The sequence below is a fragment of the Salvia hispanica genome, chromosome 6 (genome assembly GCF_023119035.1).
Source record: "Salvia hispanica cultivar TCC Black 2014 chromosome 6, UniMelb_Shisp_WGS_1.0, whole genome shotgun sequence".
In the NCBI taxonomy this organism is placed as follows: domain Eukaryota; kingdom Viridiplantae; phylum Streptophyta; class Magnoliopsida; order Lamiales; family Lamiaceae; genus Salvia; species Salvia hispanica.
Genome location: NC_062970.1, coordinates 14,128,313 through 14,145,783, shown reverse-complemented (window position 1 = coordinate 14,145,783; position 17,471 = coordinate 14,128,313). Strand labels below are relative to the sequence as shown.

The following is a 17,471-nucleotide window of genomic DNA, read 5'->3' as shown; positions in this document are numbered from 1 at the left end:
AGGCGGAGGCTTAGTAGTCAGCCGTTACAATAATCACTAGCTTAGTCACTCCAAATGCCACATTATAGTTGCCCAATCATATATACTACGGGCTCGTTTAACTTCAACTTAATTTCTAGCTAGTACTCACTTCCTTCATCCCAAAATAAGCAAAGAGTTTGGTTTTTTCCACTCGTACTAACTAAGTTGAGTCGTAATCTTTTTTTATGTCACAACTAAGTTAAGTTATTTCCTTTAAGACAATAATCAATCACTCTTAATTTTTTTTTAATTCACCTACTTTATTCTCACTTTATCTTTTCCATTTTTATTCTTCTTTCCTACTTTTCATCACAATTCCGTAATCTCTGTTACCAAAAGTTTGGACTAAACTTAATCATGGGACAAAGGGAGTACTATAAAATAGTTAGAATGGAGAAATAGTAAAATAAGATAGAGAATGATGTAGAGAAAAGAGTGTTCTCTACATTATTCTCTCTCTTACTTTACTCTTTACTCTGTCTCCACTTTAATTATTTTATACTTTCTCCTTCCCAAGGTAGTTGAGTTATAGTATTCCTTTTTAGAACATGCATGTGCTCACCGCTGTGCTCTTGCACGGCCGTGCTATAGCTAAGAGCACCACCGTGCCGACGGCAAGAGCACGAGGAATCGACGTGGCATGCTTTGATTGGCCAACGTTGGTTTATCATTTTTTCATTTTTATTTTTTAAAAATTTCAAAAAGATCTGAAAAATTCAGATTTAAAAAAAAAAAAAAATTCTCACTTCCCAATTAAATATATTTGTTTTTTCCACACTTTTAATTTATTTTTCCATTATTTTTACCCTGAAATTCACACTTTCATCTATAAATACCCCCATTTCAACATAAAAAATCACACTACACCATACAACTCTCTCAATCTCAATTTTTAGGATTTTAATTATGTAATTTTTAATTTTTTAGGATTTTATTATGTAATATTTTAATTTTTTAGTAATTTGTAATAGTATTACGGGTATTTTAAATGCATTTTAATATGTGGAAATGTTTTTAGTAATTGAAGTATTTTAATTGAATAATAGAATTAATGGTGAGACCCTTGAGCATGCTCTTGCAGAAGAGCGGAGAGTTAAAAATGAATAAAAGTGGATTCAGACCCACATCTATGCTCTTGGCAAGAACATGGATGTGGATGCTCTTAAGCTGTGTCAAGGTAGTTGAATCATTTTCTTATTTGACAAAAACTTTTTCCTCTCTTATATAACTCTCTTTTCCTCATTCTTATTTTATTTCCTCTCTTACTTTACTCTCTCCACACTAACCTTTAACATATCAGTTTCTTAAATCTCGTAACCAAAAGAAATGCCTCAACTACCTTGGAACGGATGAAATATTATTTTTTCTAAAATGAGTAAAAACAAAGAAATGCCTCACTTATATATCTCTTGGGACGGTGGTAGTAAGTATTTTCTTTTCAAAAATCCTTACCGGACACTAATTATTAGAAAATTCTTCACACAATCCTTTAGTTAAATTGTTTTTTTTCTTAAACTTTTATCGTTATAAAATTTGAATTTTCAAACTGTTACAAATATAAACTTAAATTATTATCGTCATAGTATAATTTCACTCAATTAAAACATGCGTGACAATTGAAAAAATAAACACTAACTTTTACAAATTTACAGGCTGGTTTTTATAGTTGCACATAATTTTATAAAATTTTAGTACTATAATTTTTCTAACCATTTGTCTCAACTTTAATACTCCCTCCGTCCAACAAAGATTGTCCCATTTTTCTATTTTTGTCCGTCCCACAAAGTTTGTCCCATTTCACTTTTTATTATTTTTAGTAGTAGACCTCATATTCTACTAACTCATTCCTACTCACACTTTATTATAAAACTAATATATAAAAGTAGAATTCACGTTCCACTAACCTTTTCAACTCACTTTCTATTACATTTCTTAAAACTCGTGCCGGGTCAAAGTGGGACTATCTTTGTGGGTCGGAGGGAGTAATGAAATAGGAATGATCAAATTTATCCTTCGTTAATAATTTAATAAATTTTATTTTGAACTTTATTAGTTTTAACATGGAGTAGTATTTGTATCAATTTTAGCCTATATTTTTCGCCTTACCAATTCTATCTTCATCTTTATCAAGTTAATCATTCTTTTTATTTATAATTATTTCTAAAACTATCATTCCATTTTTTTAAAAATAAAAGTCACCTATGACATCTCATACTACACACATAAATATAAGTGAGTGATCTCACCATCACTTTTATGTTTGTCTATGCAGTACTTATAGATAATCTCCCCTGCAAAAAGCATTCAGCTTATTGTTAGAAGAAAAATATTAGATCTTCCTACATATCATGTCACGATTTCACTATTGAAGTGGAACTACAATATTAGAAATTGATATAAATTGAAAGTTAGAGATATAATTTGTAAGTTTAAAACATTGGAATATGATTCATCATACAATTATTGGAGTCTATAAACAAATTTGATTAATTTTCAAAGGTTGAAAAAAATAGTAGTATAATAAAACCACTAAAGATGAGCACATTAGAGATCCAATAGTCAATGCTTAATTAAACAAACCGGTTTGTTTTGTGATTGTGATCAAGCTACTGTCTCATAAACATTAATGTCTCAGTATGTATAACATATAGTAGTATGCCTTTTTTCTCGGGAACACAAAATAAGGGGATAGGATAATTGAATAAATTCTTGGCAAAAATAATTTCATTTGAATATTCGTTGCTGAAATGTGAAGATTATAATATTCCAAGCTTGTGGATTGAATTGGAATGAATAAAGTGTTGGCAAGGCAAGTATAAAGGGAAATAGGGAGTAGTAGTACTAGTAAAGGAGTTGAGAAGAATAGTATTCTCCGTATTAAGAAAGAGGCGCGGGAAAAGGAGGAGGTGGTTCTTGATCATTCCGCCCATCTTCATCCACTCATTCTGACCAAATCAGCTAGCATTGATGGAGCAGACCATTATTGTTATGGCTGTGAGAAGTACATCTTCTCCGGAGAGGCGATCTACAGATGCCGTGACGAACACTACACGAAGTATGCGCAGAAATGCCGGCAGAGATCACCTTCTCCTTGCACCCTCAACACACCCTCGTCCAAAGGCCCAAAGGAGTGTGGTCCCACCCATGTGCCATCTGTGAATATGGGGGTGTTTCAAATTGGGTACAACAGCAGTAGCTCATGCCAATTCCGGGTCCACTTCGGCTGCGTAAACAGCATGGACGTGATGGCTGCAGCTGCTTCCGGATCCACCAAACATCCGAGCCATCCGCGCCATGAGCTGACTCTTCTGTGGAAGCCCGGTCGAGCTGCCTCCTTAAGGTGCGATGCTTGTGGCGCCATACACCGAGGGAACTCCTATTTCTGCACCCTTTGTCAATACTGCATCAGCCAGAGCTGCGCGGCCTTACCTGCCAGTCTCGACCGCCACCACCTCCACAACCACCCGCTCTCCTTGGCTTATCGTCTCCCACTTGAATATCTCAAGTACCATTTCAAGTGTGATGTGTGCCTCAAGGTGTTGCTCCCTCGATATTGGGTCTATCACTGTAGGATTTGCAGATATGTTGCCCATCTCAACTGCACCATCTCAACATCTCCCTTCATCACGTAAGATCCCAACCGTCAAATGTTTTGTTATTGAGTAATTGAGTCAAAAAAGGCGCAAATGTTATATGATTATTCATCTATAATTAAGTTGTGAGATTATTTTAGTGGGAGATGTGGCTATGACTCATTGTTATCATATCATTATTCAATCATGATATCTATATAGGGATGTACTAGTATAACAACTAATTTTAAAGTTACAACGTACATCCAATCTGGTGCTGCCATGTGGCACAAAAAATGCAATATTGTAAACACTAAAATGCAATATATATTTGTAGAAGCTATAAATGAATTTCGGCAGATTGCATTTTTGTTATATGCACATTGCATTTTTTATTGTTGAGTTTTGCATTTTAGATATTAACTGTTTAATTTGCATTTTATATATAGACGGATTGCATTTATATATGTGAAAATGCAAAACTTAACAATATAAAATGCAATTTATGTGAAAATGCAAAACTCAACACTATAAATGCAATTTACCTACAACTAAAATGCAATCTGCGGAAATGCATATACAACTAGATTGCATTTTTGTGTTTAAAATATTGCATGTTTTGTGTCATATGGCAGTACCAAATTGGATGTACGTTGTGACTCTAAATAAGGGGCACCCTAGTGCTCCCCTATCTATATATACACCATAGTTTCTAAATCTATTTGCCCCATCTTATCTTATTAATATAAAATTTATTTATTTGAATTTTTTCCTAGGAGCAATATGAACGTGGATGCAAATGTCACTGTGTTTCCAATAGAAGATGCAGCTGAAGAGCTTATTGGACCTCTCGTTGCAAAATTAGGAGTAACGACTATCTCTCATGATAATGAGATCATCAAAGGCAACTTCAAACTTCATAATACAAACCATCTGTTACGCCTAATCTCATCATTGCATTATCCGGAACTAAACGACCATGTCGTCGATGATGATGATGAAGAAGAAGATGTTGATCTTAACTATGGCTTGAATGGAAAATTAGTAGTGATGGATGCACCACACCAATTTCATCAACAGATAAATACTACTCCCTCCGTCCCAGAGAAGTTGGCACACTTTCCTTTTTAATTTGTCCCACAAAAGATGTCACATTTCCCTTTTTGAAAAAAGTTCTCTCTCACATGAATATAAAAATTATATTTTCTATCTCCATTTAACACACAAAACAAAACCTCCTAAAATCCCGTACCATTTTCAAAGTATGCCAACTTCTCTGGGACGGAGGGAGTACATAAGTTGTGGTGAATGCAACTACCTTCTCCACTTAAGTTGCTGCCAATTACCACTGGAGCTCCCCCCTCATCCACTCCACAGAAAACCTCATCACATCCTATCCCTTGAAGCATCTCCCAAACTGTTCAACTTTGGTTTTTTGCAAAATCTGTCGTTTTTATACAAACGGGCTCTTCTATAAGTGCAAATCGTGCAACTTCAGCATAGATATAAAGTGCGCTTCTCTACCCAACACCATAAAACATTTAGCTCACCCACCCCATCATCTCAACTTGGTCGCTCCAGAGATAACGATGGAATATAGCACTTTTCACAACTGCAGTGCGTGTGGTGCTAATACATTTGCTCAAGCCTACTACAACTGTGATGTCTGCCAAATCAGATTGCATTCTCAATGTGCCATGTTGCCGCCACAAGTGAGTAATCGTAGATGGGATAAGCACGTGTTGGCGCTAACGTTCAATGCTAGCATTAACCACCCAAGTAGCTTCTACTGCGAAGTCTGTGAAGGAGAGATGAATCCCAAAAGGTGGATGTATCATTGTTCAGAATGCGATGTTTCCATCCATCCCACGTGCTTGCCGACAACGTCGGGCAAGTATCGGAACTTCAAGTTTGGACAGCGATATAATGTACGGGCACTTCACCACCACCATGTCGCGCATCAACTAACCAATAGGTTGCGTTACAGCATCTGTGGAAAAAGAAAGGTACATGGTACTCGTGGATTTCAGTGTGTTTCACACGGTGGCGGATGGGGTGGGGGTGGGGGGGGGGGCAGGAGGGGGCGGTTTCACACAAAGTGACTTCTTCGTGTGTCCAAACCGCTGTGGTTAAAACTTAAAATGACGAAGTTAATTGAGGATACATACTTCAACCGCTTGTAATTAAGAATTGCATGGTAGTGTATTTTTTTTTCTCTGCTTTGAGTTATATCCATCTTTGTTGTATGATATCCAATGTGTAATTTGAAGTTTTATTTCGAATTAATGTGATTTGCTATAGAAATAAAATAAACTAAATTTATAGAATTACAACTGATATGAACATAAGATAATCTTATGTCCATTTGAATGTCATTATCAATTACATAAAATATTCATGATTCTCACATTTTAAAATATATATTTTTCTTATATAAATCTTAATTCCACAATATTGCCACGTGTCAATCATCCAAGAATGTAACCGAATATTTGAATTTATGTGTTTAACAATTATGACCATTACATTACATTGCATGGCCCCGTTTGTTTGTCAGGATTTTAACCAGTAAAGTAATCTGAGATTTTAAAATCCAGCGTTTGTTGCAATAATAAGAGAACAAGGAAAATAATCTTATTCCTAAAATCAGAGAAAGTTAGTGAAAAAACTGGGATTCTGATTCCTCAGTCTAAAGCTGGTATTCTTTTTTCCTGATTTGAGGATTTTAAAAATTACGGAACAAAAGATGTGATACCTGATTTCTCTTCTAGGTATTTCACTTCTGTCGATTTCTGCTCTCACCTCTACCGAGTTATCTTCACCCTTTAAATCTATCAATTTCATGGTTATATCCATTATCAGGTAAAGTTCTCAATGAGACTTTTTTTCAATTCATAAATTTCGTGTATGTAATCTGTTCTTAGTTGCCTACATATAATTTGTCATGTGCAAGTGATTAATTTGTGTAATTGACTGTAATTGACACTCAAAAACTCAAATAGCACATACACCCACATCTTTGTGCGTATATTGTCATCAAAAAATATTTGTGTAATTACCTGCAGTTGGTTGGTTCATCTTGTACCGTTTAATTGTTAACTTTTGTGTAGATTGATTCATTTATGTACTGTTTAATTGTTAACTTTGTGTAGATTGAATGTAATTTGCTTCTAGACGCAGCTACTCATATTGATGAATTATTGTTTATGAAACACAATAATTCTTCCTTTCGTTTTCCTTTCCTTTTCTCTTTCTTTTTTTTGTTCTAATCAATTTCGTATATTTTCTTTGGATGTCAAGCAGGCTAGGCATATTTTATATTTACATTCATGCATCTTTGTTTGGGTTAAATTTTCCTCAGTTAAGTTATGGTATCAAACTATCAATTACTATGTTTCTTCAATTTCATAGAGTTTGTGTGAGCATGTATATTGTCACCCACAATTTTATATGCTGCTGCTTCAATGTTTGTATGCATATATTGATCAAGCTTCCTGTTTTTTATTCCAAGCTCTTATATACTTTGTTCCTTATTAGATTATGCTTGAGAACTTTATTATATTTACTTTCATTTTTCAGGATGTCTTAAAAAGATGACAACAATAAAATCAAATTCAAAGAAACTTCTTTTTCTTATAGTTTGTAAAAAAGAGAATGATCATATTGAAGCTAATAATGTTTGTGATTAAAACTATCACTACTCATTATTATCGAAAATATTATATAAAGGCCCTACGTTTTGTGAATGAGATTGACCGATCACGCTACCTTCATAGATTGATCTATGAGAGTGTTGCCACATGTTATGAAGAATTGTTTTAGGATAAATACACGTTTAGATAATTCATCATGCTTGAAACGATTGGAAGACTAAGTCCTACTATTAATCTAACTGTCGATGAGCAAGTTGGTATTTTCTTGTACCTTATAGCACATCATCAAAAGAATCGTGCAATGAAACTAATTTCGTGATAATAATGTTGATAATATACATTTTTTGCATATAATTATAATAAATTAACTATTATATTTCTTAATTTACTTTTTATATTAAAATATAAAATTCAAAATATTGTCATGTTTCCAAACACAGGAAAGTAAAGTCATCAGAAATCATATTCTTAGGATTCATATTCCCAGGAATCATTTTCCCTGACAACTTTACTTTCGTGACAAACAAACAGGGCGTATAGTATATTAGTTAGGAAATTTTGAAAATAAATTTATGATTGTAGCATCTTAACATGTCATTATATACACTCTCTGTTTCATAACACTTCGTAACACTAGTAGTAATATTTTTCCTTTCATTTTGGTATTTACAAAATTAGTAGTACTACATTCATTTGGGCAAATTGCCCCACAGTACTCTAACAACATTTCAATCCATTTTTAATCTATCTCTCCTACTTCAATAAAATTAAACCCCTAAATTTAATAAAATTATATGCTGGATTAAATAACTCCGTTCTTCTGTAGCTGAGTCATATTTCTTTTTGGGTTGTCCCATTGTAGCTGAGTCATTTCCGTTTTTGACAAAAAGTTACTTTTACTCTCTCTTACTTTACCTCTCTTCATATTTCTACATTTTTCCTTTCTACTTTATTCTCCTTTTATTTAACTTATTTAAAACAATTTTTCTTAAATCTCGTGCTGAAAAGAAATGTCCCTACTACAGAGGGATGGAGGGAGTACTATTATTATTTTGTTAAATTTCATTGATTTATTTCAATTTCTAGTTCCATCACTTACCATAGTTCGACCTCAAACTGTGGCGTTTAGCAAAAAAAAATGAAACAAAGAGGAATTTTCATGCAATTCGATACGAGGCCGCTAACATATAAAAGGTGCAGTGATTTGGACAGATAAAACTGGCAAATATAGAGTGAGATGCCCGATAATGGTATGTGTATCATCTGATCATTTTGGCTAAGCTGTTCGGGTATAACTTAGAAATAAAAATATTTCATTACTTGATGATTTTATGCCTAAGAGAGTGATATGTTACTCTATTTGTAGTAATGCGATTTTGAATATCAAGCCATCACAATTTGACCATTTTATACACCAGTAATTCAAATCCCAAGTTTTACTATTATTATAAAACACCCAACCACTAACGTATACTACGTAATTCACATCAAATTGAAGAGACTCCATATGCATTGGTTTGAAAGTTGTAAACTCTAGAATGATCGAGCTGGTAAAAAAACTACTAGTTGATTTACTAAGCTCAGAGGCGGCTTCTCCCTCAATAAATACCAAAAGGTTCCACCACAATTTCTCATAATTTGAAAAAATTCTCTCTGAAAGGAAAGGCATGGGTCCATCGATAATAAGCCGCCAGCCCTGTCAAGTGGGTGTTCGGATAGGCTACTATTTAAAAGATCACAAGCATATTTTATTTTCCATCTTATATTTTTTTTCAATTTTACTTAACTCACTAAATAACACTTCCATAATTCTAGTACCAAAAACGAGTAATTCTTTGCTATTTGTTCTGTGTAGCAGATACATAATAATTGAGCAAAAAGATGAAAAATAATAAGCCGCCAGCCCTGCCAAGTTGAGGTTTGGAATTGGAGTATAAAAGAGGATATTCATATCTTAGTTCAATAGCACACTGGTATTTCAGTTTGACTGATATACCAGTCACATTCCAAATGGAGCTTCATACTGCAACAATGACTCTGTTTCTGCTGCTATGCTTTTTCTTGGCTAATGCAGCTTCATCACATAAAAAATCCACCTACATTGTCCACATGGATAAAACCTCCATGCCCAAACCTTTCTCCTCTCACCATTTCTGGTATTCCTCCCTTCTCAAATCCACCAATCCCAACCCAAAGCTTCTATACATTTACGACCACGCTTTCTGCGGATTCAGCGTCTCCATCTCCCAAACTGAGCTCCAATCACTAAAGCACTCCCCAGGATTCGTGTCCGCTTACCCCGACTCTGCTGTCACCCCAGACACCACCCACACCCCTGACTTCCTCTCCCTCAACTCAGCCTCCGGTCTCTGGCCGGCCTCACACTACGGCAAAGACGTCATAATCGGAGTCATCGACTCCGGAATCTGGCCCGAGAGCCCCAGCTTCAGCGATCGTGGGATAACTACTCAAGCCCCTGCTAAATGGAAGGGAGTCTGCGACGGCGGTGCAGGATTCAACTCTTCGCTCTGCAACAACAAAATCATCGGAGCTAGATACTTCAATCAAGGCTGGAAAGTGTCGGGCACCTTTGAGGTGCCCGACACTGCAAGGGACGACGACGGCCACGGCAGCCACGTCTCGTCCATTGCAGCCGGAAACTTCGTGGAGGAGGCCTCCTTCTTCGGGTACGCCACTGGGACCGCGAGAGGGATGGCGCCGCGGGCCAGGCTGGCCGTGTACAAGGCCCTCTGGGGCGGCAGCAGCGTCTCGTCGGATGTACTCGCGGCGATGGACCAGGCTGTGGCGGATGGAGTCGATATACTCTCGATTTCTTTGGGTGTTCTAGAAATTAATTTGTATGAGAGCCCTCTTTCAATAGCTAGCTTCGGAGCGAGGGAGAAGGGAATCGTGGTTTGTATATCGGCTGGAAATCGAGGCCCGGGTTCTCGGACTATCCGATCGGGAATCCCCTGGGCGGTGATAGTTGCTTCGGGCACCGTTGATCGTTGGTTTGCCGGAAATTTGACTCTAGGAAATGGGAAAACGATCACCGGATGGACCACATTCCCGGCTAGGGCGATAGTCCGCAACCTGCCTATCGTGTACAACCAGAGCTTATTCGGTTGCACCGCAGCTGAGCTAGCGGAGGCGCCGGAAAATAGCATCATTGTCTGCAACATCACCGTCGGAGACACGGATTTCGACACCGTTATGGGAGACTTATCCGATTCCAATGTGAAAGCGGCTATAGTGATAACGGAAGACGCATCCATTTTCCGATTCAACGCGTTTCCTCACCCTGGAGTCGTGATCACGGCTGCGCAAGGACGACAAGTGGCGGATTACGCGCTGAGCAGCGCTACCCCGACAGCGAGCATCGATTTCAAACAGACCATTCTCGGCAAAGAGCCGAGAGCCGCGCCGGCTCTCTCAGATGACTCGTCGAGAGGCCCGGGGCTAAACTATGAGGGCATCCTGAAGCCCGACTTGATGGCGCCGGGAGTATTGATCTTGGCAGCGTTTCATCCTCAGCTTATGGCCGCAAGTATCGGTAGAAATATCGACCTCGCAACCGACTACAACCTCCTGGCGGGCACGTCAATGGCGTGCCCGCATATCTCAGGGGTCGCGGCGCTTCTCAAAGCCGCGCACCCTGAGTGGAGCCCCGCAATGATACAATCTGCTATGATGACCACCGCCAATCCTCTGGATAATACCAACCAGCCCATTCGGGCACATGATGGCTCGGTGGCCACACCGTTTGGCATCGGGTCGGGTCAAGTTGACCCGAACCGGGCGCTTGACCCGGGCCTTGTTTATGACGCTTCCTTGCAAGATCTTGTGAATCTAGTTTGTTCCATGAACTTCGCTCGCAATCAGACTCAGACGATCATAAGGTCGAGCTACAATTGTTCGAATCCATCCTCGGACCTCAATTATCCGTCGTTCGTGGCTCTGATTCGTGCAGCGGAGATCGGGAGGACGCTAACTCGGTGGTTCCGTAGAAACGTGACAAATGTAGGCGATGCGGCCACATATAGAGTTATGGTGGAGGCGCCGGTGAACACAACAGTCGTAGTTCGGCCTCAAACTTTGGTGTTTAAGAAGAAATACGAGACAATTAGCTATTATCTCACGATTCAATACAACGCTGACATAAGGATTCAACACAGGGAAGGTGCAGTGATTTGGATCGACCAAGCTGGCAAGTACCGAGTGAGAAGTCCGATTATGGTCGCCGCCGCCGCCGACAACTTCGAATAATGCGACAATAATTACAAGTCCAATCATGGTCTATTTTAACCAATAATGATGTTATAAAATGTACTACTCCATTACTTAAAATAATTCAGAGCAAGTTACATAAAATATTCCCAAAATAGAATGCTTTGTATCTAATTTTCTCATGCACAAGAAATTCCAGTGAATATCGGTCTTTCTATTTTCAATTTAGAGTTCAATAATTTTCTTTTAAAGTTATAACTCACATTAGTCACATATACTAAGCAGGTATTCCCTCCGTCCCATATTAGATACTCCCTCCGTCCACGAAAATTTGTCCCAGTTTTCCATTTCCGTCCGTCCCCCAAAATTTGTCCCATTTCACTTTTACCATTTTTGGTAGTGGACTCCACATTCTACTAACTCATTCCTACTCACATTTTATTATAAAACTAATATATAAAAGTAGGACCCACAATCCACTAACTTTTTCAACTCACTTTCCATTACATTTCTTAAAACACGTGCTCGGTCAAACTGGGACGAATTTTCGTGGACGGAGGGAGTAATAGTTAAAGAATGACACAAGATTTTATGAGATGTTTTGTGTGTTAGATAAAGAAAGAAAATAATATATACTTATTTATATTAATGTGAGAGAGAATAATTTTTTCATAAAAATAAATATGACATTTTTTTAGGATAAACTAAAAAAAAATATGTGACATTTATCATGGGAAGTTAATTCGATGAAAAAACTTCTTACCGAGGAGTAAATTGCATTTCATTTTGTGCAAAACTAATTCGGGCCTCTTTAATATGTAGCCCATCAAAAAGCCCAAAGCAAGCGTAAACTCGCATCGCACAAATTGACAAAATCCCTCTTTCCTAACAGGGTTTAGGGTTTAACCTCTGCTGCATTCATCTCCTTCAATCTCTAGCGGTTTTGGCATCTGAAATTTCTCAATATTTGTGCTTACTTCTCAGAGTTCAATTAAGCTGGAATGGCGAAGAAGCGAAAGCACAGCGAAACTAAGGTGGCAGAAAATGAGAACAAGGAAGAAACCGCGCCGGAAAGGCCGAAAAGAACTCTTTTCGGATTTAAAACCAGTCCTGAAGATGTAAAGGAGAATGATTCTACCCCTTTTTTCCGAAACAAAGAGAAAGTTTTGGTTACTTGTTCTCGCCGCATTAGTTTCAGGTTTGGTTCCTATAGTTATATGCAGTATTTGATGAGTTGAGCTTTGCTAGTTTTTGGCGTTAGACCAAAATTGAGTTCGTACCATGTTTCTATTTGATTGCTCTTTTTATTGGAAATGTTGAATGTGTGGTTTTAGGTATAGGCAGTTATATTACTCTTTTTTTTATTGGATTGTTGAATTAATTATTTTAGGTATTGGAATTTATTCAGTTAGCTGTTATGTTTGCATTTGATTACATTTTTAATTGAAAATGTTGAGTGAGGGATTTTAGGCATTGGCGTTTATTCAGTTGCTCAGTGTTATGTTTATATTGGATTGGATTACTCTTTTTATTGGATTAGTTAATTGTGTGATTTTAGGTATCGGCATTTGATGTTGAACTTGGTTGATTTATTGCCTCATTGTAAGAAAGATAACAAGGTCGAGTCCAAGGGGAGCAAAGGCACAGATCTGAATGAGCTTGTCGAGCTCAGGAGCTGCTCCTCATGCTTGTTTTTTGAGGTACTATGAGTTTCACAACTTATCTTCTGATAGTTTTTGATAGAAACATCAATGGTTGTGTAACAGCAATGCTTGCTCTCTGCAGTGCAGGAAAGGTAAAGATCTCTACTTATGGATGGCTAAGTGCCCCAATGGTCCCTCTGTCAAGTTTTTGGTTAATGCAGGTATGGCCAGCTATAGTTGTTGACTTTTAGACATTCGACCCTCCCAATGCCCCATAATCCTTTACTCTGCCTTTTAGATTGGTTGTAATTATGTTTATTGTGTGTCGATGTCTGAAGTGCACACAATGGAGGAACTGAAACTTACTGGAAATCATCTCAAGGGTTCGCGTCCTATCCTGACATTTTCAGCCAACTTCGATAAAAGCCCTCATTGGAAGCTTTTAAAGGAGATGATCACTCAGGTAGGTCTTCCTAGTAGCAAGACCTTGTTTATGCATGAATTTCTTTCATTTTGCCCTATTCCATATGTTTATTGCTTTTTGCTGTCATGAGTGTCTTACCATCTTTATATATTGATTTATGATTTCAAATTTTTGTACTTTGCTTTATGTATTTCAGATATTTGCCACACCAAAGGATCATAGGAAATCTAAACCATACCATGACCATGTATATGTCTTCTCAATAGCCGATGACCACATATGGTTCCGTAATTACCAGGTTTGTCATGTTTCTTTAAGTTAAATAATTGGATATTAATAATATCAAAATGCTAAGCATAGAGCACTAAAGAGGCTAGCTGTGATTAGCTACAACTATGTTAGTGCATCAAATATACTCGGTTGTTAGTCTTTCTCCACGAGAGGAATTTATCTTAGTATCTTCATTTTCGTGAAGCAGATATCAACCGACCATACTGGTACAGCACAAAAGTTAGACCGTGGAGACTTGGAAAATATGACGTTGATTGAGGTTTGTGAAGATACACCACATCTGTACACCTAATGTTTACATTGCAAAAATTTGTGTTAACATATTTCTTGTGCAGGTTGGTCCAAGGTTCTGCTTAAACCCAATCAAGATATTTAGTGGGAGCTTTGGCGGCCCAACATTGTACGAGAATCCTTTCTACGTTTCACCCAACACGGTTAGTTCTTGCAGTATTTCTTCATGGTATTGCCAAAATTCATTGCATGGTTCTGTTGAATGAAACCTTTTAATTATCCTTTCTCTATACCGTCCCCAGATACGCTCTATGGAGAAAAGGCAGAAGGCTGGGAAATATGCAAAGAAGGTTAAAGCCAAAACCAGGAAGAAGATGCATGAGCTGGAAAATCCCCTCGAAGTCGATGAGTTTGCTGATATGTGGAAGGAGTAAGGATATAATAACTTTGGCACCTCTTTTTATTTGCTTCCTATAGTGAAAAAGGTGTTTGATTATCTATAGTTGTTTTTGGTTGCAATGATCATCAAATCATCATGTTCAAATCTGTATCCTATCTTGAATTGTTTTTTATTTCATATAAACTGTGTTTGTTCTGTGCTCAACCATCTTCCTGAATATAGATGGAAACCAAAGGCTTATCCACACTGTTTGGAGATTTTTGAAGATATGTATTGTAGTAGTACTTTTGAAGATAATATATTAGATTCGTAATTGGGTAAATTAATCGAACTAAATGGCATAAATGCATTTTTACAAAATGGTAAATTATAAAAATAGTAGAAGGCGATAATTAAAGATACTCTTAGGCAAAAACAATTTTGATTTGGATATATTCTTTGCTCACATGTGAGCTTAATAATATTCTAACTTGTGGAGTTAATTCGAACATATATTTCCTCTTCGGTGAAGGCAAAGATTATAAAATAAAGTGCTGGTAAGTGAAAACTTAACAAGGCAAGTATCAAAGTGGAGTGACAGTACTAATCACACTTGATGCAATATATATAGAGGGTGAAATCTTAATTTATCATATCAATTCAAATAAAATCAAACAGACATTGTTTGTTTGTGAATTGAGAAGAGTAAAAAGAGAGAAAATATGAGTGAGAATGAGTTTATTCTTCTTGATCATCCCATCCATCACCATCAACTCATTCTTACCGAATTTGATGGCACTAGAAGAAACCAATGTGAAGGCTGCCTGAGGTGCTTCTTCTACGGCGAGGCGATCTACGTATGCACTCACCGCTGCAGCTACCCACTCTTACATGAAGCATGTGCAGAAATGCCGCGAGAGATCACTCTCTCCTTGCACCCTCAACACACCCTCGTCCAAAAGCAAAGCTATTGTATTTGCGCAGTCTGCGACTATGGGATCAACTTTGGCTACTGCTGCAGTATTAGCTCTTGCAGATTCGAAATCCACCCAGTTTGCGCGAGGAGCATCGAAGTGATGGGTGCAAGTGAACGCAGCTGCATCAAACACCCGAGCCATCCGCACCATGAGCTGACACTGCTGTGGAGGCCTGGCCGCGCTGCTTGGATAAGGTGCGATGCTTGTGGATCCATACACCGAGGGAACTCCTATCTCTGCATCCTTTGTCAATACTCCATCAACGAGAGCTGTGCAGCTTTACCTGCCACCCTCGACCGCTACCACCTCCACGACCACCCGCTCTCCCTTGCTTATGGCCTCCCACTTGAATACATCGAGTACCATTTGGAGGAGTGTCAAGTGTGTTACAAGGAGTTGCTACCTAGATATTGGGTCTACCATTGTGGGCTTTGCAAATATGTTTCCCATATCAATTGCGCCCTGTCAACAACTGCCCTCATGATGCAAGTATAAGTATAACATCCTCCATTTTCCAACATTTGAGTACAATTAACTAATTTCAAGTTATTTGTTTTATTTTCTAGGAGCAATACTGACGACGATACGAATGTTGTCGCGTTTCCTATAAATGACGCATCGGAAGAGATCATTGGACCTTTTGTTGCTAAATTAGGAATACCGGCCATCTCTCATGATAATGAGATCGTTAAAGGTAAATACAAACTCCATAATCCCGACCATCAGTTACGTTTAATCTCACCATCACTGCATGATCAAGAAGAAAACGATAATAGTGATGATGATGTTGATCTTAACTGTGGCTTAAAATCAAAATTAGTATGTGATGGATGCACCGGACCAATATCATCGTTAAATAAGTACGTAAGTTGTGGTGAATGCAATTACATTGTCCACTTAACTTGCTTCCAGTTACCGGTAGAGCTCTCCTCTCACCCATTCCACCAAGAACCTCATCACATCTTAACCCTTCAAACTCCTCCCACACTCGACTCTGTTTTTTGCAACATTTGTCAATTTTATACAAATGGGCACTTTTATGGTTGCACAAAGTGCGACTTCAAAGTGGATATAAAGTGTGTTTCTCTGCCCGATACCATAAAACACGAAACTCACCTACGCCATAACCTCAAGCTGCAAACTGAAGAGATAACGAGATTCGGTTACATCCGCCCCTGCAGAGCATGTAATTGGAGTACATGGGATCGAGTCTCCTACAAATGTGATGTCTGCCATATCATGTTTCACGCTGAGTGTGCACTGCTGCCGAAACAAGTGAGTAATCGTAGATGGGATAAGCACCTGTTGCTGCTAACGTACAATGCTAGCGCCAACCATCCAAGTAAATTCTACTGCGAAATCTGCGAAGAATATATGAATCCAAAGTGGTGGATGTATCACTGCAGATAATCCGATGTTTCCATCCATACAAAATGCTTGCCCACAACGTCGGGGGAGTATCGGAACGTCAAGTTTGGGCAGCGATATGATTTAGGGGAACATCACTCACACCCCGTCGTGCATCAACTAACCACCAGGTTGCGTTGCAGCGCCTGTTGTAAAAGGAAGGTTTATGGTACCCTTGGATTTCAGTGTGCTTCGGACAAATGTGACTTCTTCATGTGTTTACAATGGTGGTGTGGAAAAAAACACAAAGATAACATACGTGCTATTGATGGAAGAAACAGTGTGGAGTGTTCCATAGAGGAGTAATTTTTAGCAAATAACTACTCCTATGTACTACTGTTTTCTTAGTTTGTGATGAATCCATCTTTGTCCACTTAAATATTTGGTGTGTCATTTGAAGTTTGGTTACGAATTTACTGTGGTTATCTATTGTTGTAAAATAAAATATACTAGTATCATTTGACTTAAATCTGAAAGCTTTGTAATAAAATTTCCGGTTTGCAATTTACGTTGTTTATAATCAGTCTGAGTTATAATGTGAAATTTTAGTATAAAAATTTATAGGATCAAACGCTTCAAATGTTACAAGTTGTTGGGAGGGAGAACATAATTCTATGCACAATGGATAACCAAGCATAGTCAATTT

The 17,471-nt window shown here is 37.8% G+C and overlaps 4 protein-coding genes across 5 annotated transcripts; all 4 read left to right on the top strand.

Annotated features, from left to right (window-relative positions):
- The first annotated feature begins 2,916 nt into the window (after positions 1-2,916).
- Positions 2,917-4,777, top strand: LOC125197278. Its single transcript, XM_048096005.1, has 2 exons — positions 2,917-3,649; positions 4,370-4,777. The coding sequence occupies exons 1-2, from the start codon at positions 3,183-3,185 to the stop codon at positions 4,722-4,724; spliced, it is 822 nt and encodes a 273-aa protein (XP_047951962.1). The 5' UTR covers positions 2,917-3,182; the 3' UTR covers positions 4,725-4,777.
- Positions 4,778-9,228: 4,451 nt separating this feature from the next.
- Positions 9,229-11,652, top strand: LOC125197299 (subtilisin-like protease SBT3). Its single transcript, XM_048096026.1, has one exon. It carries the CDS (start codon positions 9,257-9,259, stop codon positions 11,510-11,512), a length of 2,256 nt encoding a protein of 751 aa, XP_047951983.1. The 5' UTR covers positions 9,229-9,256; the 3' UTR covers positions 11,513-11,652.
- A 705-nt stretch (positions 11,653-12,357) lies between these two features.
- On the top strand, positions 12,358-14,666 carry LOC125192754 (ribosome biogenesis protein BRX1 homolog 1-like). The gene is made up of 8 exons (XM_048090390.1): positions 12,358-12,671; positions 13,032-13,173; positions 13,259-13,337; positions 13,455-13,579; positions 13,737-13,838; positions 14,019-14,090; positions 14,167-14,265; positions 14,365-14,666. The coding sequence occupies exons 1-8, from the start codon at positions 12,475-12,477 to the stop codon at positions 14,494-14,496; spliced, it is 948 nt and encodes a 315-aa protein (XP_047946347.1). The 5' UTR covers positions 12,358-12,474; the 3' UTR covers positions 14,497-14,666.
- Positions 14,667-15,132: 466 nt separating this feature from the next.
- Positions 15,133-17,320, top strand: LOC125193674. 2 transcript variants are annotated; one of them, XM_048091516.1, is made up of 3 exons: positions 15,133-15,907; positions 15,985-16,112; positions 16,331-16,467. In XM_048091516.1, exons 1-2 carry the CDS (start codon positions 15,164-15,166, stop codon positions 15,994-15,996), a joined length of 756 nt encoding a protein of 251 aa, XP_047947473.1. In that variant the 5' UTR covers positions 15,133-15,163; the 3' UTR covers positions 15,997-16,112; positions 16,331-16,467. The 2 variants fall into 2 exon arrangements, with proteins under 2 accessions (XP_047947473.1, XP_047947472.1); XM_048091515.1 differs by having other exon boundaries at positions 15,133-15,903; positions 15,985-17,320.
- The last annotated feature ends 151 nt before the right edge of the window (positions 17,321-17,471 follow it).